Here is a 23,882-nt window from a genome sequence, read left to right on the forward strand (position 1 = left end):
TAGATAGATAGATAGATAGATAGATAGATAGATAGATAGATAGATAGATAGATAGATAGATAGATAGATAGATAGATAGATAGATAGATAGATACCTTAAGTATCAGTATTATTTTACCTGTTTGTATTGAATCAGAGCGCACCAAGAAATGCAGAGCTATACCAAATGAAAGCTTCCTCTAAAGAGTGGGAGAGGCAACAGAGCGTTTTATTACCCCAGACCTGGAAAAAAAAAAGCATAAAAGCTGGCACCATCTCGTTTTAAGAGGAAATCATTACAACAACAAAAAAGAGGTGTAGAAACCTAGGAATGAGTGCCAACCAGGTCTATGAGAGCTCTGTATGCCTCCTCCTACTCCAGAGAGACTTTGAGAGAGTGACAAGATTCAAGATAGATCAATGAAAGTATGCCATTAACAATCCTGTCCCCACACAGCATGATTGATCAGTCCCACCACCCTGCTTGGAATATCAATAGCTTTATCAACAGCTTACACATCAGAGCAGATCATCTGTTTGAAGATAGATATGTGTAAAAGTACAATCATCCCAAGTAAACAAATGCTTCTTTATATATATATTCGTGAATGCCGGTGACTCTTTGCCCCCTGGCTTTAACTTGTACCAGATTAAAACACACGTTAGTCGTTTCAGCCAGTCCCATGGCCAGCAACGATGGCACCCATGGCTATCTGTACAAGTGTAGGTGAGAGTTTGGCAAGACCAATCACTGTATATAAAAGGCATGCATAGATTTAATCTGCTAAGACCACAAGAAAGAAACTTGTTTTTTTTTCTTCTCTAGAGAGTAGCCGATCATTTGCTGAGCAGCACTTAATCATATACAGAGAAAGTATAATGCTGTGAAGTTTTCTGGGGGGAGGGTTTGGTGAGACTGGTGGTGGGGGTTTAAGTGTGTAATCTCCAGACTTAGAGCAGTTTGCTTTTTGATGAGATGGAGGCCTCTCCTGCTCCCACTGCAGGCAGAAACACACCCAGTGCCAAGACAGGGGTCACGCTATGGCTATAAGGAAATCAGTGAAGCACTGACTTATGAAGCTAACAGTCAATTTTCTCGCTTACCTGCTTGAGACCCCGAGCTGTTGCTTTGGTACAACAGTCATCAGGATTTGTTTCCTATACTCACAGTGACCACTGGGGGTCAGTATTGTCACACAGAAGGAAATGGAGGTGATTTTGTTTGTGTGTGTGTGTCTGTTGGGGGGTGGGTGGGGGTCTGGTCAAGGTTAAGATGAAGCATTTGTCTGTCTGAGGTGCTCTAAAGTGTTTCAGCAAAGCTCTGCAGCATGCTCACTTATATCAGGCGACAGCGATTGTTTGCATCACCGCCTCTTTGCCTGAGAAACTCATCACAGGTCATATCTCTGTCTGACACTGATGCTGTTAAACAGCTAAAAGTCTATTTGCATGACACTCTGTCTGAGAGGCCCGTTATGGAAATGGGACTAATAAGCCAAGTAATCACCCAATCAAGCCAGGCTCGCTCCTCTGTCATCCTATTACTGCTCGTCTCAGCTCTGATAAATCTCAAGTCTAATCCAATCAAAACCAGCAGCTGTAGGACGCGGAGCAAGAGATGGATTTATTTAGAGCTAACATGGAATCAGAAATGACAGGAGACAAAAATGTAGAAATGTAGTCCTGAAGATACGACTAATATGGTGCTTTTGATGTTGTTGTGGCCAAAATTGTAAGAAAACCGCTTAAAGCGTTTAAAGGAAAGCTTCCCTCAGTGTGCTAATGGAATGGAAACAATGGGACACACACCAAAAAACCCAAATATGAATAATTCAGGCTTGACGCCACGACTGTGGTGTGTGTCCAAAGGGTTCTTTTCTTCTTGTTTTGTTGTGGGTCTTTGACGAGTTTCCTCAGTGGAAGGTACGCTAACGGTGAGGTTGCTTCTGCTCCTGCTGTAAATGGGACGTCTAGACTACGGTGTACCAACCGCAGGCAAGGACAAACCAGCGGAGGGAGCGGGGGATATCTCAGCCTACTTTCTCAAGAATCGTGGCAGAGGAGATGAATCAAGCTCGCCTCCACTGGTATCTACAAACACAGAGAGTCTGTCAGTCAGAGTCAGGCAGGCAGCGGCTCAGCTGCAAAGCTGTGTTGTGTGCTGCAGCCTTTTTGAGGAGAGCTGCTGAGGATTTTTTTTTTTTGGAGAAGTGTCTTTCTTTTTAATCAGTTTAGCATACCAATAAAACCTTTGAAAGCAAACCTCTGCTAGGAAATTTAAGATGCAGGACATTTTTTTTAACAGCATCTAGCTTGAAGCAAGCTTTTGGAGCTTGAATAGACACAAGTGCTTCGTTCCAACCCCGATCAGCTGGAGGTGTCAGGTTTTTAATGAATGGACAACCTCCTTGTCAAGATGACTCAGTGTACCTCAGTAGGCAGAAAGCGAGCGTATAGGCGTTTAGTCACGGCTCTGCAACAACCCAACCTCTTTTCTGCATTTGCAAGTTAAATTGTGTCAAGATATCATCAAGAGAAAGTACGTACAGTACAGTTCACAGAGTTTCACACGCAGAGAAAGATCCCAGAGTGGCACTGTGCAGAGAGGGAAAAGTTCCAGACATTTTTATTTTAAGGAATGGGTGTGTGAAAAATGGGAACCAGTGTTTTTTTTTTTGTTATTTTGTTTGTTTGTTTTGATTTTCAGGGAACCTGGGTCACCCCTTCCTTTCATCTTTTGTCTCCAATGATCTAATCACTGCTCCGTGTTTGATGGTATCACGAGGAGCAACACATCATAAGACAACAACACTTACTCACCAGTCACAGTGAACACGTGTCTACTACCGCACAACCATATTCCAGCCTAATACTGTGAACAGGGACAACGAGGAGATGAAGAAAGAAGACGGGGGCGGGGGACGGGAGAGGGGGCCACGAGGACGGTAAAGAGGGAAGAAGGAGAAGAAGGTCAAAAAATGAAAACACACCTTCATCTACGCTTACAATTTGAAATCGATGTTTACACAATAACACCATCCACAATCGCTACGCACATTCTCACGGTCATCTAAACCTAAGTTTGCACTGAGAAGTACCGGGGGATGGAAACACAGAAGGAAGGGCTGAGGGAGAAGAGATATCCACGAAGGCAACATCCTGTTCTCAACACCACCAGAGCCAAAATGGCTGCAGACCCTATCAAAGACACTGTTTAAAAAAAAAACAGGCTAATTTGTTCATCTATTCTTGTTCGGCCTCATGAATCTTTAAGAGCTGTTCAGTTATTCATTCTGACAGAGAGGCTGTGGTTTCATCATTCGTTACAAGCGACAAAAATGGAGTTTGCAAGATTTAACTCGCAAAGGAGTCTGAGGGTGTCTCTTACCTGGGGGAAATGATTTTCAAACCATTAAGTTGCTATATAAAGCACCGTTAGACCCTCTGCTACCCCTGACATGTGTAAATAGCAGCTATTTTTCTAATCTAACTAATCTTTTGGCCTTTTGTTATTGCTATATCCATTCTTCCATCCTCTTCCGCTTATCTATAGTCTACTATGGTTTTATTTATTTGTTTTCTTTTTAAATTCTATGAAACAACATTTAGCTTTAACATATTTTCCATTACTTTAAGGTTCTCTTCAGAGGCAGGGACATTAGCAGTGATAGCTATATGTAAATAGACATATTTACCTCACCACAGGAAAAAAATGTTTTGTTCTTTTTAGTTATTTTATTATTATTATTTTTAATCATCATTATATATATATATATAAATATTAACAGGATTTCACCACATAACAGGACACCAGCCCATTTCTCTTCCTCCTTTTTTTGTGGCTTCGATCCATTGCTCATACCGAGGCTCTCTGGGCTCTGGATAGCTTTAGCTATATCCACTTTTCCATTGTTAGTTTCTTTAAAATATTAATGTTCAGCTTGGTGATTTAAGTATCTGATTAGGTCTGTCATTACAAAAGTTTTTGGGGTGTTCCTCCCCTGCGTTTAACTTTGGTGAGCTTTGCTTATTTGCCTATGCTGCTGTGCACATGTTGTGCATACTGAAACGCACACACATGAGGCTCATTGGCCGGTCACTGCTGAAAATCCGTCGATTCCTGTCCCCAGCTGATCGATCGGCGCACCTCTAATTTGTTCTCATTCAGGATTTGGTTGTATTAAAAGACACTGCAGTGTGTGAGCTGCTCAGTTTTCATGTAACTAAAGTTAACATCACATTTATTATTACAGTGTGATGTATGGACATGTCCATTAAAAAAAATGGCAGCAGCTAAAATGTCAAATTCGAGTATTCAATAAGCCAAAGCTGTCATCAGGATGAGTGAATCAGGCTGTGTTTTACAGTCTATGGTAAATCCATGATTAGTGTGTAAAGTTTTAATTTCACAGCTTTTAGTAACTAGCAACTATCAGTTTCATCTGTTAACTTGCAAACATTTTTTTCTTCTCCACAGAACAGCTTTAGATCAAATCTCAGCTGTGAATGAACTTAACGCTCTGCCTGCTTTAGGCTTACGTGCACCTTGAGATCTGAAAGGGTGCTACTGCATGAGGTGTTGAGAAGAGGACAATCCCACATGGAGGACGAAGAACATTAAACAGCCAAAAGGTCACAGAGAACAACAACTGAAAAAAAGAAAAAGAAAAGAAATTGAAGGACAAACAGAACACTTAAAAACAATTTTTTTTTTGTCTTTTTAGTCTTTTTTTCCATTTTTAAAACCACAGTACTACTCTCCACTATACGATGCACATGGCGTGGGTAGGGTTACACGACTTCATTTACATTTTAAATCCTCGGTCTCCAGCCAGGGACCCCTCCCAAAGGAGGACCCAGTGGGGGTGTGTGGGGGATGTGGGTGAGGAGGGGGGGAAGCACTGGGCTAGGGGGGCAGAGACATTCGCACACCGGCCCTCTGAGAGACAGACAGAGAGCAGCGAGTGCTGCACTTTGTGATTTGTGGATTTTTATTGGTCCGTGTGTCACTGAGTGTTGTTCCTATCAGAAAAAATCACCTCAATGTGGTTCTATCTCCTCTGAGCACGTGCGTGCGTGTGTGCGTGTTATGAGGTGAAACTTTATGCAAGCCCGGTGACAGCAGATGGTCTTGTGATCATTGCGACAGCTTGTAGGATGGCAGTGGCAATAATTATATAACTGAATCATGCACACACTACTGTATAAAAATACAACCTACACAACTATGGCTTAGCTTATACACTCACGAATTCACATCACTTCTCTCTCAGAGAATGGACTTTTAGCTTTATGGCTCCACATAAAGTATTGCTGGAATGTTTTACAGTTTATCAGAGTAAATATGCATAACCATTCTCACTCTGTAGGCTAGTTATTTCACTTTTCCTGAGAAAAGGGGCTGTACGTGTGCCGCCTTCCACTCGTAGGATGAGGGTGTTAATGTGTGTTAATGTGAACACCTCCTAGTGGGCCCGTGTGTCCTCTGTCTGCCTCTAGGTATGAACCAACTCGCCAGGCTGCTCCCCCCTGGCAGCGCTGGTAGGGTTGGGTGTCCACCAACACAGCAGGGACGAGGGGCAGGAGGCAGGTTGACCCTCTCATGTTGAAGAAGAGCACGAACAGGATGCAGGGCAGAGGGAGCAGAAGTCACCTGCCTCTTCTACCCAGCAACCCTCTTGTGGCCACCATCCCGGTCCCTCCTGTGTTGGTTGGCATGGTTACAGTGGTGGCCTGTGATCGGTGGGCACGACTTTCAAACCAAACCCACCGGGCCACAGGCAGCTACAGCAACTCTCAGCCGGTGCGCTCGTCCCAAACTCACACAGCTAATGTTGTAAAACCTCACAAAGCTCACAAAGAAGAAAAAGCCAGATTTTTTTTCTTATTATTTTTCAGCTTTTGTGCATAAAAGCAAAGGCCATATGATAATATTCATAAAACGTTTTGCTCTTTGTTATCCTTACTCCTCAGCGGTGGTCTGAATAAATAGAAAAACATATTTAACTGTCTTTCAAAGCTATGTGTTTTTATGAGTGGTACAAACTTACAGCTTAAAGCTACATGCATGATTAGCAGCACGGCAGGCTTTAGAGAGAGTGATTAATGGACAGAAGCTCTCTGTACTGAATTTCTTTTCAAATCCCTGACTCTACAAAAAAGAGAGAAATTGAAATTAAAAAGGAAACCTTATCATTTCTCATTAAAATAAATGAGAAACAGGACTATCACTGTTCCACAGGCCAGTGATCGTGCCAATTTACATCTTATCACCTATATTTTCTTTCTTCTGTGCCTATTAAGCATAAATGACAAGTAGCTAGCACTCCTTAAGGTATAATTTAAGCAAATTTTGACCACAAGCTGAATAAAACTGCTGAGAGATCAGGGTCACAAATCAGACCAAATTGAGAAGTGGCTCCGGTTTTGATGTGGGCGCTCGAATGAGTGGAGCCACGGACAGGGACTTGTGCTGTCAAGCTTCTTTGCGAGTCAGAGGCTGTGTGCGTTTGCGTGCGTCAAACACGTTTATGGGACGTGCTCATGCCTCCCCCGAGGGACCCCTGGCTGCGTTGTTTCATATCATTTTCATGTTAAACTTCCTGGTCCCTCCTGAAGAGCTTCCAGTGACGGGTTCAGATTTCCGGAAGGAGTACTCCACTGTGAAGTTGTTCCTGCGTTGTCCGCGTCCCCGGCTCCACACGAACAACAGCAGGAAACAGAAGAGGACAACCCCGAGGAACGTGATGCAGCCCATTGCCGTGGAGACCAAGATGGTGGTCAGGTCAAAGGTGAACTTGAGGAAAACGCGTGTGCTGTTTAGATTTGTGTCGTTGAAGAACTCGCTGCTGTACAGTGAGCGGTTGAGAAAGAAGGCTGAGGCGGCATCCAGCGGTTGGCCACGCACCGTGAGTGTGGCAAAGTAGGTGTCATTGCCTCCGGCGTTACTGGCTATGCAGATGTATGTCCCACTGTCAGTGAGCTGGGCGTAGCGGATCTCCAGGGTGCCACTTGGGTGAACTATAATGCGCCCTGAACTCTTAGTTGTGATGCGCCTGCGCTGTGGGGAAATCCAGACAATAGAAGGGGGAGGGTCTCCTTCGGCTCGACACAGAAAACTCACCGGTTGGCCTTCACGAGCGATCATCTGGAGAAAAAGAGTGAGTGGATGAATAAATGCACAAGTTTAAAAAAGCACAGCAGATATCTATATGTAGGAATATTTTAAAACCTTAAAACAACCTTGTTTATGGTTGTAGAAAGTTTAACAAACTCATCACCATTCATTACCTGCTGCAGTTTTCGGTTGCGTATCTTAGGCTTCTGGCATGTGAAGTGATCGAAGAGTGCAGAATCGGTGAAGGAGCTGAGGCTTACGCCTTGCACCTCCACCGGCCCCGCACACACCGGCACTCTGCCGTCAAAGTTGAGGGTCTTGCGTCTTTGCAGGATCCACAACAGACGGCAGTCACACATCAGGGGGTTCCCGTCCACTCTGAGGGTCTCCAGACTGTTGACAGAATGGAAGGAGCCCTCTTCCAGTGTCTGCAGGTCGTTTGAGGAGAAGTTGAGCACGCGGATCTGTCGGAGGCCTCCGAGGGCATGGGGCTCCACCGTCATCAAACCTGTGCTTACCATGATGAGCTCCTTCAGCCTCAGCAAGTCTTTGAAGGCCCAAGGCTCTAATGTGGTGATGGGGTTGTAGGACAGGTTAAGGTGGGTGAGGTGGGCAAGGTTCTTAAAGGAGGACGAGGGGACAGAAGTGATGTTGGTGTTGGTGATGGAGAGCCAGTGGAGGTCCAGGCCCTGAAAACTGAGAGGGGAAATGTACTCCAAGTACGGCCAGTGGTCGATATCCAAACCCCGCAAGTTTGACAGCTTGCGAAAGTTCTGGTCCTCCAGGGCAGTGATGCTGAGGTGGCGAAGGCGAAGAGTGACCAGGCTGCGGAGGTAGGACAGCGTCTGACCAGAGATGGATGTCAGGTTGCAGCGCTCTATTGTGAGGTCCTCCAACCCCAGCAGACCTGAGAATGCCTGGAAATAAGAAAAACATAATGGGAATCTGGGAATCACTGTTTGCTTATACATATACATATATATTTATTTATGTTTAAGTAAGACAAACAGACAAAACTTGGTTCAGTATTTCACCAGAACACATTTTTGTTGTTGCTACTGTATGTGAGGTACATGCCAAGAAAAGGACTCGTTTAATTTTTAATATTTCATAATCATTCTCAAAGGAAAATATCAGATTTGTGGCCATAGCAACCAGCTCCGATTATGACGAGTTTTAAAAGTGCTGAGACATTTTTCTGGTTTTCTCTGAGGTCTTTGTGTTTTAATAGTGCCTTAATCTCTTAATACGTAATTAGAAACAATACATTCAAATAAAAGTAACAGAATCATTTTTTACACACTCCATTTGAATGTGTGCTGCTGTTATTGTAAGTATTGCAGTATAACAGTAAAACAATATTTCAATTTATCATTTTATTTTTTGACACAGAAAAAAAATATTCAGATGTGTTTGGTTTCTTCTAAGTGTAGTCTAAGTAACAAACCAAACACTGAGCTGAGTGCTTTTTTACTTATTCATGGGGAAGCTGGAAATGTGTTACATGGATGCTGTGTAACTGGTATCAGTGTTTTTATCTATGCCGGAAAACGAATAGACTTTTCCAAAATGTCACACCAGGATTTTTTAAAAATAAAGTGCAAATTATTGTATCCATTTCCCATTTCATCAATAAGCTCAGTTCACTACTGGCCAGATGCTTAAGAGCTTACCTTGTGGGATATATAAACCAGGTCATTGTCTCCGACCTCCAAGTGTTTTAGACTTTTCAGGTCCTGGAAGGTGTAGTCCAATAAAATCACCATCTTGTTCTCACTAAGGTCTAGGCTGGTAAGATTGCCAAGCTTGGCAAAGGCTCCCATGGGCACCAACTTCAACTGGTTCCCCCTTAACTTCAGCACTTTAAGACTCTGGAGGGTGGAGAAGGCATTCGGTTCTAACGTGGAGATGAGGTTCTCACTGAAGTCCACTTCCTCCAGTCGTGGGTACGGTGCCAGGTCTCCCGCCTGCACCCAGCGGAGCCGGTTCTTGCTGAGGTCTAGGAGCCGCGTCTCTGTAGGAATGCCCTCTGGGATGTTGGTGAGCCGCCGTCGCTGGCACGACACTGACCTTAGCTGGGCTGAACACTCGCACCGTGGCGGACAGGCGTGGCTGTTCCCTGGCAGTGTCAAGGTTATCATGGTAACCAGTGAAGTCGCCAGGACCCATCGCCACAGCTTCGGCCATGGCACTAAGGCACGCCCACCATGGCCAGGAAAGCCAGTCATGGCCCTGGTCCTCTGACTCCTCGCCTGTTACAGGCAGGGTGAGTGCGCCAGACACCTGCAAGACGAGACAAAGGGAAAAACAGGAGTTACAGAAAAGAAGTGAAGGGAGAAATAGAAAACAAGGACAGAATAAATATGTGATGAAGAAGGGAAAGAGGATGTAAGAAGATGGAGCCTATAATATAACCTATCAGCTCCCAACCTCATTAAGACAGGCCTAAATCCACAATGTTGTAAATTATCAATGTCTCCAGCAGTTTAAGTAAAGGAGTTGAGAATTTACTGCGGAGATTTGGGGCATTTCGTGACACAGCACTTAAACATCGCAGATGAGATCCCGTCACAGGAACAAGGAGCGCTTTAAGATAGTTTAGAAGATTTGTCTTTTCACTAATTTATCTGTGGTTTCAGCTGGAGAACCGGGACGCCTGGAGCCATGAGAGGGAGCTTCTTGCTTCAGCTGAATTCATGCATCTTGCATCTCCTCCGTTCTCCTTCCAGCAACGAGGCTGTCTGCTCCAGTTTGACAAACACAATGAATTTATTATAATCACCGTGCATAAACAAAGATGGAGCTCCTTAATAATCACAGTGTGTGTGGAAACCATGCACGCTGTGACGAGGAATAGGTGTTTGAGCCATTGCATGCATTCGAACAGGTACGCTTGGATGCAAGTTTGACATTTTGCTGGGTATGAATTAAAAATGCTTTGAGGGAAAAAGAGATGAATCATTTGTGCTTTAGCATTCCTTCAGGCAGCCGGTCATCTCTCCCACACACTGTTTTCAACATGAAGACAGTCAAAGAGCACCTGGCATTGGATCTGGAACACGGCTCTGTGTCCATCCAGCTAGCAGAAGTTTCATACTTGAGGAAGATGCCATTTAAAAAGAAAGTTTGGCTAGAAGAAAGTTTTTTTTCTTCTCTCAAACAACAACTACTGACCAGAAACCCCCAAATGTTAAACTGTTTGTTTATTTTTCAGATTCAATGGATATGAGAGAGAATATATCATCACCACCAGGGAGTATCATGTTAAAATGCACTCTGATGCTGTTTCATGTTAAAATGCACTTGGATGCTGGCAGAGGAGGAAGGCAGAGCTGAACAGATTAATAATATATGGGTTGGTTTGTGCGTAATGGGCAGTTTTCAGAGGGCCAGCCAAACAGTTAAAAGAGCCAAAAGTTGGTAGGCTCTCTCTTTTTGTCGATGAGGCCGTTGCTTCAAATTTCTTACAGGAAAAAAGCCTCTAAAACGCCTAATCATATCCGACTGTTTCGATGCATTGGCATCAATGGGATCAAACAGGATGAAATGGGATTTAAGCTAAATATAAATGACAGCTGACAAATTCTATGCACACATATGCACATACTCGTATTTTCACACACAATCACACAAACTCAAGCTGTAGGAAAAAAAAATCCTCCAGAGATTCTGTCTCATCTACTAAGCCTCAAGGTGGATAAGTCCTTCAATTTTTGACAGGCCTGGAAAACACTGTGTTTACAGATCCCATATCTGAACAATCTGGTAGAAATCTGGCACAATCTCTCCTTTCGCTGGGAGACAAAACTCAAAACACAGAGAAGCTGCTGTGCAGAAACAGACTGACCCACTTCTCAGCAGCAACTCGGCCTCGCACTGTCAACCATCAGCAACTCACCATGACCACAACAACAGAGCGGCAAACTCGGTGGAATAGTGCCCAGGAGAAAAACAGAGAGATCAGAAAAACTAGCAAAATTCTATCAAAGTCCTGAAATAATGAGATTAAATCGCACATCAGGTTCTGTGTCCTCGTGTCTTCATGGTGACTGTTGTGGAAACACTGATGATTTTTCTCCTTCTTGCACCTTTTACCCTGCTAAAGATTTAGACTGCATCCCATCAACTATCATCCAAATAACATGAAATGAAACATGAAATTTTAAAGGAACCGCGAAGTTAAAAAGTAGTGCTTTTGGTCACTATTTTGCTGCAAGTCAAAGAATTTACATCTTTAACCCTTAATCACACAGGCCTAGAGACTGGTGGGCAGGGACACAGACTTTATTAATCCCACACTGTTACAACAGCACAAGTGTCAGCAAGAAATAAAAAAATAAAAATCCATCCATTTTTTCAGCTGGGATGTTGGAGCCTATTCTAGCTAGCATAGGGCGAGAGGTGGGGTACACCCGGGACAGGTTGCCAGTCTGTTACAGGGCTAACACAGCGAGACTGACAACCATTCACACTGAGATTCACACCTATGAGCAATTTAGAATTACCAGTCAATGTGACCTCACTAACTGCATGTCTTTGGACTCTGTGGACTAAGAGAGAACCCACACAAACACAGGAAGCACATGCTAGCTCAACACAGACGGACAAAGTGCACAAATAAAAAAAAAGGCAAAAAACTATACAAGAGTTATTTCTACCATTCACAAATTGTCTCTATATAGAGTAAATACACCCACAGAGAATTTTTCATATTTGGAAAAGGTGTAGTGGGAGTGATAATACACACAAGTACATCTTTGCAGGTATCTATTGTATGTGTGGATTATACAGTCTGACTGCTGTCAGGATGAAAGACAACATTCTTTGTTTCCTTTTTTAAAATCAAAATATCTTGAAAATGTAAATTGGCATTCATGGTCCCCCGAGGATGTTCTATAAAAGGTTTATAAAAGGTTACACAGAACATAGTTCAGTACTTGTGATTTAATGCTCATTTAAAAAATGTTAAGATTTTGGCACGTTATTGTTAAGATGTTGAACATTTGCCTGTAAAAAAACCTTTTGAGTTAAAATTCTGACACATCTAGCGAAGATGTGCCCTGGGAGCCTGTGTGGGGCTACTGTGGGCAGACACACGAGCCCCAGTACCAACGTGAAATATAGGTCACATCTGGGCTCTGCACTATGGGGCCCAGACAGGTCCCAGTGGGATATCCAACAGTGTGGGTTGCCCACACTAAGCAAAGAGAGGCCCACAATGGGGCATATTATAGGGAGCGTACCCACAACTACCCTACTGGGGCCCCACCTAGACCCCACAGTGGAGAGCTAATGCCATGGTATATTAGCGATACCAACTGGTGTGGAGTGTGGACCAGAATGTATTTTAAAACATTAAGGAAAACAACTATCAGCTGCTCATTTAAAAAAAACGGGGTCACCACAACAGGTATATCTGCATGCTTCATTTAGCAGAGTTTTACACCCGATGCCCTTTAGATGCAGCCCCCTGCAGATTTGTGCTTTCTCCCATGGGATTTATTGCTTATAGGCAAGTATGTAAACTACTACACTATAGATCATCTCACTAAAAACCAACCAACCAACCAGCCCTCCACTCAAATCCTCTGCATAACATGTTAGTATGTTTAAGAAATTTGAATATTCTCTGATACCAGAATTTACTGATGTTTTGAATCAGCTGTCTTATCTCAGCCTCATAATTCTGACACTATTTCTCCACAGTTGTCACATTTCCCTGTCTTGTGTTTCCTAACATACAGACCCCACATGGGATATCCTATTTAGGCCCTATATGTGTTTTCTATCCGGTTGTTCAGTGACGTGACGCGACGAATCCTACTTCCGGGTCTAAAGTAGTCTGCGTTTAATATGGCTTTTGTGTTGTTAACATGTTTAATGTTATGTATTTTCTTCTATTTGATCTCAAAAAGCTCCTAAAACAGTCAGTGATCACTGTTGACCTCCCTCGGCTTTTATTACCGCTAATCATTTATTTAAGCTCAGTTTTTAAAACCTTAGGATGTAACTACAGCCCAGCCCATGCAGCAGTATATGAATGACTAACCTCGTATTGTGGATGGATTATCTCAGTTGTTCTCCTGGCTGAAGTTTGGTCCTTTTACAGCATCCTGCCATGCGATTACATTTGTTCCTGACCACCGAGAACACTCACGTTAACTTTTATCGAGTGGAAAAAAAGTTAGCTTGTTTATATTATGCTAACATAGCTGTGTCGCTAGCGGTCACGTAGCACATCATTATATACCAGCTAGCCCAACTTCAGTAACCCTACAAACGTCACTGCTGTTTAGTTTTCTGTCTTCATTTATGCTGGAAGTGATAACAGAGCTGTACGTTTTAATTTGTTTCCAAAACCCCGCAGTCAGGACATGCTATATTGTATTTAGATAGAAGCTAGCGAGCTAACTTCATGCTAACTTCTAACTCCGTTAAATGTCATAAATTCCGTTTTCATGGATGCCTGGATGTTAAACTCAATTGTTACACCTGGTAGAGCAGAACACTGATCATTTTATTAAAGATGAAAGACTTTAGACAGTTTTTCAACTCTCAGTAATGCCATAGTGATCGTTTGATATATGGACCTGCAGCAGAGTTTAGACCCAGACACGGCTAGTGACGTCAGACTGAACAACCGGATAGACAGCCTATAGTGGGCTACCCACAGAATTCCCTCTTGAGAGCAGAAAGGACAAAAATACGAACATAGAGTTTGGGTTTGGACAGGGTTTGCACACAAAAAAAACACAGAGCACCCCATAGGGCAAAACTGCCGTGAGCCCATTTTGATCCCATGTGGAATAGATGCAGGTTGCCCACACAGCCTCACAGCTACCCACTGTGGGCCTGCATGGGCATGGTTGCTGGGCAGACAGCTGTTCCCATACATAGCCCGCTGCACGACTATAAACTCTTCACTCAGTGTATCCAGTGTCTCCATGTGTGTGTTAGTGTACATCTTGCCCAGCTCTTTGGCATTGTGATGGATGCAGCCTGTCTCCGCACCCCCATGAGAGTCATCCTACGGGTCAGTGGCAGAGTCACAGTATGAATCACTGAGCTTACATCGTCAAGGCAGACAAGGTCCTTACTGCTTGACTCAAGGACAGACTTGGCTTCCTTAACACACACACTCTCTATCAGACACATAGGCCCAGTGCTCTACGCATCATCTCATGAGCAGGTGATAAATACACACCTTGACTCTGACTCCCAGGCCACATACTGAAAGAACATTTTTATATGTTGTTGCTTTAGTTGCTTTCTTTTAGATTAGCAGCCTGTCCCTCAAAGTTTAAAAGCTCAGTCTTACATCTTATCCTGCACCTGGACAGTGGACCTGCACGGAAGTCACAACAGGAGTCCCTAAAGCTGCCATACAACCTGCAAATGATCATCTTCCAGATGTTATGGTAACAACAGGGGCAAATCCCACAGTTGTAGCCAGCGAGGAAGATAGAGTCACAGGCCAGCTGTCCAAGGAGAAAAAAAAAAGAAGAATGGAAGGAGAAACAGCCCAGAAGCTAAAAATAACTAAAATTTGATGGCTGACCTAATGAGCAGATGTTTTGGAGCAACATTCTTTCTCAGCCACTGCACAGGCAAGACACTGATGACCACAGCCAGATGTTTCAGACACCGGTTGTTTCACCTGCTTTATACAGTCAGGTTAGTCTGATTATAAACACCACACACTCTTCCCAGGGCTGGACTGGGACAAAAAAAATCGGCCTAGAGACCGGCCCCCCAGGTATTATAGGAAAAGCCATTTTTAAGGAGCCATTGGAAACTCTACTAACTAACCTTATGAATAAAATAAAGTTCACTATCAGTAACATCACAGCACCCACCCAGCCGAAACGCCGTCATGCTAGCTAGTAGCAGTAGGAGTTATTGTAACTGACTGTAAAAAGTCAGCACAACGAAAATAAACTGCACCTAAACTTGGTTTATATCTGACCCAGATAGACTGCAGGTCATAACTTCTTACCTGAAGAGCAGTTCACCTGGCACTCGGACCGGCGGCCGCCTCGGGTCTCTCCTCCTCCTGCCTCCCCTTTCTCTCATCCACCTGCTGGCCTCCACCACTTGCTAATGTTACTGAATCTGTGGAAGCTCCGCGATGCCACCACCAAACAACTGAGTTATTTTTACACGTCTCCCAGCATCTGGCCAATCCACCACCTTTCATTGTTTATACCGTTACCAAAAAAAAAAAAAAATCATTGGCCCATAAAAACGAACAATCACCATCGGCCCACCGGTCAAATGCCCGTATGCCCAATGGCCAGTCCAGCTATGACTCTTCCCAAATAACTGCAGGGAAAATAACATCATTGTGGTTTGGTGTGCATTTGTATTTGTGTGGCAGTGTGCCTGACCGTAAATAGGTCATGCATGTTGACTGGTAGCCTTTACAAGCCTTTATATTTGGCCGGCAGAGCGTAGAGCTCCTCTCCCCAATATCCCTTCTTTAGTGTCCCTTCTTCCTCAGCTTTCTCGCTCTCTCTCTCTCTCTCTCTCTCTCTCTCTCACACACACACACACACACACACACACACACACATAATAAAGACCTCTCAAAAATAAAATCACACTTTAGCTTTCGTGATGGAGGTGCAGTCAAGCAGTCAGCATGTTATTAGAGAAAGCTTTTACATTTTATTCCTGCAAACAAACCGAGTCGCTAACTTGACAAGTTTTTATATATCAGAGGAAAGCTGACAGTTTGTACTTTCCATTGCTAAGTAGCTATAAGTCCAATATTAAATCTGTGCTTAGTCACTCCATTTTAAGCCCAAGTCAAATGTGGAATAGAGTTTAGCAGGTCTTGTGGGGTTGCACCCAGTGCCAAAGAAGAAAGGAAAGTAAGGGGGCATTTTAATGAAGATGAGAGTCAGACAAATCTCTGTTTTGCCACATTATTGTGATCTACAGTGAATATTAACTAATGCAAGTCAATATAAGTAAGCCTAAAACGTCAAATTAAGTGTTTTTGTGCTGCTCGTCATCAAAGTTAGAGCTCCTGAAGGATCAACAACTCCCTGACTGCATTGCAGAAAGAGAAAAAACAAAAACAACACCCAAACTTAAATCCTAAATGACCACAAAGGAAAACTGAAATCAAAATATAATTAGGGCGGGTAAAGAAAAAAACAAAGAGGAAAAGCCAGAGGAAGAGGCTCACAGTACAGGATCCCCACAGTGATGAGAGGAACAAAGCTGCAGTGGGAATGCACACATATAAAATATGAAGCGGAAGAAAAGTAAAACAGAGGAAGTACACAGGAACACACACAATGTAGTAACTAGATCAACATCTTCAAAGTTTTCAGTCATTTGTCTGCAACATCCAGTGACGGCAACACTGTGACCATAAACCAAAGCTCCCAAAGCGTCTGTAAAAACAGAACATTTTCCAAGCTGCACTTCACTGAGCTGCAGAATGCAACGTGAAGGACACTGCAGTTGTTTGAGTTTGCATAAAGAGATGATACTCATGATGGTGCTCTGTGCCACACTACCATATCATCGCCGTTCTTGAAGTACTCTGAGTCACAGAGTCTGCGAGTTTGGACTGATCGAGACTGACATGCAGTCTGCTTTGACCTTCAGCTGATTAGAGCCAAAGACAAAAACCTTTGACTCGACTGCAGCTGTAATGTTTAAATGGACTACACATTGCTATATATAAGATCTAGCTCATATTCAGCCTGAGATGCACTCACTTGCTCACTTTCAGGAATCTACTAGGCACAAGTTTGAATTACGGGCAGAAATAATGTTGCTACATCTGCATCTTGAATCAAGACTGTACAAGATATGGAAGACACAATGAAAACAAGAAAGGGGCTAAACAACTTCCCTCAATCATACCATCACAGGTTGCAGTCCTCAACCAAATATCACACACTGAAATGGCTCAAGGTAAAAAGTCTTTCCATGAATCTCTAAAACCAGATTCTCAATGACGTAGGAGCTCATCTGCTTCATGATCCTTCACAATTTACAGGTTATTGTAATGTGTGATGTGCAGCAAGCAGGTGAAAAGTTGACTGAACTTTACAAACTAATTCGAATTAAAGTCAAGGAGGTTCACAAACAGTCATAATTATGATAAATCTGACCAGCAAATATGAGCTTGACCTTGAGAAAAGAGACCCATTGAGACCCATTAGGTGATCATTCTGTGCAGGTTTCACAAAAATCAGACTGACACTGTGGGATGAGCAGCAATTCTTGTGAATTGTTGAGACGCCATTGCATAAGCTCATCGCTCTTCCAGCTAATAAAGGTGGCCAGTGTAAGGCTAGCTAGACCTGAGGTCCCAGTGCAATATGAATTTGGATATTCTTCTATGTAGGCAGTTATCAGAGAGGGCCTTGCCTATTTCACCAAGACCCTATCAAACCACATTCTGCACACATTACAACATCATTGCTTCACTTTAACCCCTTAGCAGTCCAATTAGTCCCCTAAACCATCCAATGTACCGTGGGCGGTACGTCCGACTGCTAACAGGTTAAACCAGTGTGCGGTCCAGACCTGCCACCCACTAGAAACACATGACACCAAATGCAGCTCAGAGATTTTTTTTTTCCAGTTTTTAACTACCAGGAATTATTCTCCTCAATTTTGAGGCCGTTACAGAGAGGTGGTCTGAAAAAAAAGTGACGCAACACGGTGGTAAACATGACCCTGTCTCATTTTTTAAAAACATTTTACTTTGATCACATTTAAAATTAGCATGCAATTTTCTACGGTTCTTTTTAAATGAATTTAGGGGTTTACATGATTTGCAAATGATTACATTCTGTTTACATTTCTATTTTACACTGCATTGAAATGCCCTGTTTTGAAAACCCCTCTGAAAACCCTTGTTTGCCCTGAGTCTCAGTGTTGCACTAACCATCATGCTCATGCTGTTGAGCTGTGGATGTAAAGTAACATATCTGCACTGTCAGTCTAAATCCTATCATATACTCCTGACAATGCAGCACGGTGAGACGTGTACAGCACACCTCGCGTATCATCACCCTGTGCTGATGACTGTCTCCTCATACTGTGGATGATGTTTCATGAAATGAAAGATGCTTTCTGACTCACAGTATTCTACTGTATTGTTTCCCCTCTAACCAGGCGATCCCCAAAATACTTCACAGATCTCTGTGACTTCTCTCAGATTCCACCTCTGTTTCTTTCTTGACAAGCACTACAAAGCGAGACAGCAACTGATGCTGAGAGTTAGTTAGTTAGCAAAAAAAGTGTCATGAACTAAGAAAGCGGAACCTTTGCCTCAGTTGTTTAACTGCATCAAAGTCTGCCTCGATCACAGAGAAACAGAAAGCCAGCGCACTGCATCGAGAACAATGCCTGACAGCCACAGAGGAACAACAACAACAGAACAAACAAAGCTAAAACAAGCGGAGCTAAAACCCCACAAGACAAGAAATAAACAAATAAAAATATATGTGCTGTTTGTTTATTAAGAGGAGAATCTCTTCCAGCTCTCAAACAGCGTCTTCAAAAAAAAAATTTACTTTCATCACGCCAGAAATAATCTAAATGTTGCAACAACTGTTTGTTAAAAAAAAGACTACACACACATATATATGCACACACACACCAAATGCCAACACCATAAATGTCCCTGATTTCAGACAGGAGCTGTCTGTGTTGGTGTGTGGGCAGAAGGTAACGCTAAATGGATTAGAAGGGAATGAGCCCAAAAGGTCGTTTCATCTGTGTGAGTACGAGTGTGTGTCTGTGTATGCTTTCACTTTGAACTTGAGCAGCACTGAGACCTTAGTGAGGGGTGATGCACACAGCAGGGAGTCAGACTGGCAAATGCTGTGACAGTGATAGCTTTAGTGTGTATCAGTTTCACTCGCTGCAACAGGAGGTGCTTAAAGTGATTAGTCACATGCAGCCAATCCATAAAATATGCTGACATAATGTCAATTAGTCAGCAAATAGCCACAGAAGTACCGTGGTATGGTAGCTTGGCTTTCTTTCACCTGAATACTAAGTAAAATGGTTTAAAAAAAAAAGTCATCACGACTGGAGGTGGGGTGTTTTCGGGTTTTAGGAGATGTCAGATTTGAAGTTATTTAATGTGAGCTTTTGGTACAGATCTGTTTTCAGCTACACATCCAGGTATTATATAAAAATATCTTAAAGTTTTAATTTCTGCCAGATTTATGCTCTGCAACTGGCAGACAGGTACATCAGAAGCAATTCACTCATCATGTTTATTGTGGTTGGCCGTCAAATCTCACTGACTTTCAGTCTTTGGTCATCATGTTGATTTGCTGATTAGACTCCGATTGCCCATCACAGCCGAAGGGAATCCCAGCTGTGACAGGGATTAGTGCAGGACCCATATGTCTAGACGCTGGTGGTGGAGATGAAGATGTAGGCTTGGATGGAACCTCAGTAACATGAGAGAGGTGGAAATGGGGAGTAGGTGGGATGCACAAAAGTGTCTGCCAGGGAGAGTGACACATGCGCAGTGAGATTTAAAGCTTAGAGAGTGGAGGTTGATTGGCATGAAGAAGGTGGGCAGAAAGATGATTGGACTAGACTAGTGATGTCACAATGAGCTTGTTAGTATTGAAAAGTGGAAGTCGTGCAAGCTTGGATCAGCCACCAAACACCTGGGAAGCAGACAGATGTATGGATAAAGCTCTTCTTTTTCAAACTTTTGCATACAATTTTCATTACAATTTCTACGTTTCCTAGCAACCACAAACCAACAGGCTAAAATGACTCATTTGTAGAGTTTATGCACATATAACATGTTAGAAAAGCATTGTATAGTTTTCATTAAACAACAAGAGCATGTAATTTATATCCACAAAAATGTAATTATGCATGATACACTGTAATGCCTAACCACCTAACACTAATGTCACAGACAAAATTTTACTGTAGTACTGGTATGGACTAGTTATTAGTAATTGCTGACAGTAGACCCAAGGCTAGCAGACTACCAACCAAATGACTGACTGATCGACTCAACAACCAAAATAACAGACCAATCACCTGGCCAACCAACCAACCTACTGAGCAGTAGAAAAACAAACCACCCAGCCTACTATTCACATGTTTTATTGGTTTAATAGTAAATAACCATGACCTGAATATTAACCTGAGCTCCAGTTCTCTTAGATCTGTATGCAAACAGTATGTATGTGATTTATTAATACACTGAGTGATTTTGTAAGTCTATTTCTATTCTGTTGAGCAGACAGGAGAAATCATACACTGAAAACAGCTGAAATTAATCTGAATCACTCCTTAATATATGCATATGTTGTATGTGTACATTACTCAGTATTAAGAGAAAATTAATATTTCTCAATATTAACTTCTATTGATCTGATCCCAGAGTAACAACACTTCACATACAGATCAAACGAATGTGTTTTTACTGTATTTTTGACTATAAGCGATCAAGAAATCTTCAAATGTTAAGTGGATACGTCTATTTCAGAGAGGACACCTTCTGATCTGAGTAAAGGACGAGAATCAGGAGGTAATTTTCTTATTGGTTTCACAGGTCTCTGCACATCTCGCTTATTTTTTTCCAGTCAAGTCAGTTTCTGAGGTGCAGTTGTTTTGCAGTTCTTGTTGCAACTTAACAAGTAATTGCTGTATGTAAAGTGTCCCTGTGAACATGCATATTGTGAAAACCCACCTCTTTGATGTCTCATGATACTTTGTTCCCTTTGCTCCCACTCATTGCTGGCTTTGTTATTTTTCTTTTTGCTGTAGTAAGCGAACTGCTCAGTACAGATCAACCAGACTATGATAAACATCAATGAAGTGTGTGTGTGAATGTGTGTGTGTGTGTGAGTGTGTGCGACAGAGAGAGAGTGTGGGCAGGTTTCAATCCCCTGAAGTGATTATATGTGAGCATCAGTTCTTTCTGCTGTAATTATTTACTGTGCACTGGCTGCAGACGAGACCTGAAACTCTGTAGGTACTTCATGATAAATCAACCCTCTGAAACAGATGACACTCCTTGTGTTGCAGCTGATCGAGTCTAGTCGGTCAGATTACAGTAATAACTGAAAATCGTAAAGAATGAAAATTGGTTGAAAGTATTCATAGCCGAAAGCAAGCGCTAAATATTTCTCGGCATCTCGGCTTTCGCAGCAGCCATTCTGTGAAATCCCTCATGCACCTAAAATAGATTAAACTGGAATCCTTCTTGCAAACACACACACACACACACACACATATATACACATATACAGACACACACACATACACAGTGTTTCCATCTCATTTTCTTCCTCTGCCTTTGTTTCCTCTCTCGCTTTCTGTCTGTAATCTGAAAGCTGAAGACAGTCCTGTTTGACAACTGTGATAAATATACACACAGGGAGGCTGGGATTAAAGGGAAAAACAAAACACCGCAGCATCCTGTGAATCACTTCAGATGCTGTTTGTTCTCTGCTAAAGTAGAACAAACGTCTATGAATTCATCTGCAGACCTGTTGTGTCCCATCTGTTGCCTTTCATTAAATCTTGATGAATGAAATATTCCAGTTAAAAATCTTAACTGACATACATTGTGTAATTTGTTGAGGGGAAAAATAATAATTTAAGAGTCCTGGTGTCACAAATCAACATTTTGATAGCTTGTGTGTTCCCTTAAGAGCTGTATGTATAGTATGTGCAATAAGAAAAAGCACCCACCTAGTACCTAACTAAGTAAAAATCCACTTCAAGTGTGAGCATGTCAATAAAAGCAAATGGTTTAGACATTTGTAGGTCTGGATGATTCAGTTGTCTTACTAGGATCCCACTGAGGAAATACATCAATCTGGCAGGGTTTATAAGGCCATTTCCAGACAATTTGAAGTTCATCATTCTGCAGTGAGAAAGCTTATTCAGATGTGGCTAACCATTAAGATAGTTTCAGATATTCCCAGGAGAGGATGTACCAGCAAATTCACCCAACGGTCAGACCATACAATGTTCAGAGAAAGTGCTTAGCTTTATAAATTTGCAACAAAACTAACCACAAAACTTCTGGAACAATGTCCTTCAGACAGATCTGATCAAAGTGGAGATATCTGGCCAAAATACACAGACCCAGATTTTGGAGAAAAACATGGAGGGAAACACGGACAATAAATACATGAGAGGGAATCAGGGCAGAGAGGAAACACCTGGGGAACACAGCTGGCAACAATCTAACAGACGAGACCGGAAGACCCAAAACTGAACATGACACGCACCCGCAGGAGACTATCAAAGTAAAGCAGGAAGTATGGGGGTACACACACTGAGACGCAGACTGACGAAACCCAGTGAACAGAGTGAGACAGAGCGAGGAACAGTAGCGAGGCGCGAGAGACAGAGTGAGAGAGTGAGGGGTGAGAGAAAGAGTGAGAAAGCGAGAGGCGATGGGGCAAGGAACCCTAACAGACTGAAATGCTGTGGCGGGACCTTAAGAGACCTGTGAACAAATAAATGCTGCAAACCTCAATGAATTCTTGTTAATAAATGTGGGTCAAAATTCCTCCAGAATGATGTGAAAGACTGATGAAGACATACATATACTGCGTAATATGTCGTGCGTTGTTGTTCATCTGAAGTCAATGTGTCTAAAGTCAAAACAAGAGAAAGAAAAGAAAAACAGGTTGGGGATGAAACCCTTTGTGCTCTACGTGAAAAACATTCATTCATAAGTTTTAATAACTTTTGTAATAATACAGTTATATTTTATGTGATGGCCTGGGGTCCTTGTTTGGCCTGCCTTCTGTTTCCTCCTTTCAGGTAATTATCTATGCCTCGTCATCACAGAGGAATGTCTTCATCTGTTTAAGGGTCTAAAAAAGTTTTCCTCCCAAGGTGTCTCTCTTTCTATCTTGCTTTCTCTCTCTCCGCCAACCTGAACAGCTGGTGTCTTTCACGCATCCATCTTTGTTTTCATTTAATTGCGTTGCACTTATCCTTTGTTTGTGCCACATGTCCTATGGAAACACCCACAGATTTGTTTGTTTTTGGCTCAGCTTTGAGTTAAAGTTTTTACTTTGCTGTGGATCTCCCTGTTTTGCCCAGAATGAGCCGCATTTAACATCTATACGCTCGCTGTCAACAAATCCACTGAAGAATCGTAAGCAAACAAATTCTAGTATCACATATTTTTGGTACAGGCAAAACTTAAAACACGATATTCCTCAGTGGATCTGACCTTCATTGTTATTTAAAAACTAGAAAAATTATCCTGTGTGACATTTTCATTCATGTGATAATGTCATGCAAAGATAAGCAAATCCCACATCCCAGTCTACTGCTGGACCATTGTAATAATGTATATAAACTTTTAAAATTTGTTTAAAATATGTAGTCATAGGAAATCTGGAGATTAGAACACTCAGTTCTAATTTCACATTATTAGAACACTGGAATAGTGAAGCTAATTTAAAATGTAAGTGAATGATTATTAGCCATCAACTGGTTACTGGGACAGAAGAGGTTAAATGTTCTTCTGGTCTTCTGTCTCATCAAAAATGAAATGCTTTGAAAACAAAAAGCATTTCAGCCAGTGCTCACTTTTAGTGAACATGGATCTTTTTGTTTTACTCAAAGGCATGGCACATTTAATTAGCTGTAGCTATTCTGATGATTCTCACACCCCGCGGTGTTTCGACCTGCTTTTTTCTGGCTCAAACCTGAGCACATGGCTACACATACTGAGAACGCAGACACATGAAAAACACACACAGCATGCTCTCTCTCTCTCTCTCTCTCTCTCTCTCTC

The 23,882-nt window shown here is 42.4% G+C and overlaps 1 protein-coding gene across 1 annotated transcript in view; it reads right to left on the minus strand.

The window, feature by feature from the left end:
- Positions 1–4,686: 4,686 nt before the first annotated feature.
- lingo3b (leucine rich repeat and Ig domain containing 3b) overlaps positions 4,687–23,882 on the minus strand; it is a 40,820-nt gene continuing 21,624 nt past the window's right edge. The window contains exons 2-4 of the mRNA XM_005721164.1: positions 8,770–9,379; positions 7,270–8,013; positions 4,687–7,126 (exon numbers count right to left, since the gene is read on the minus strand). Of these exons, the coding sequence (XP_005721221.1) occupies positions 6,557–7,126; positions 7,270–8,013; positions 8,770–9,324 (1,869 nt within the window). The 5' untranslated portion in view covers positions 9,325–9,379 and the 3' untranslated portion in view covers positions 4,687–6,556. The remainder of the gene's footprint in view (positions 7,127–7,269; positions 8,014–8,769; positions 9,380–23,882) is intronic.

The sequence above is a fragment of the Pundamilia nyererei genome, unplaced genomic scaffold (genome assembly GCF_000239375.1).
Source record: "Pundamilia nyererei isolate P.nyererei 1_Seehausen unplaced genomic scaffold, PunNye1.0 scaffold00004, whole genome shotgun sequence".
Classification (NCBI taxonomy): domain Eukaryota; kingdom Metazoa; phylum Chordata; class Actinopteri; order Cichliformes; family Cichlidae; genus Pundamilia; species Pundamilia nyererei.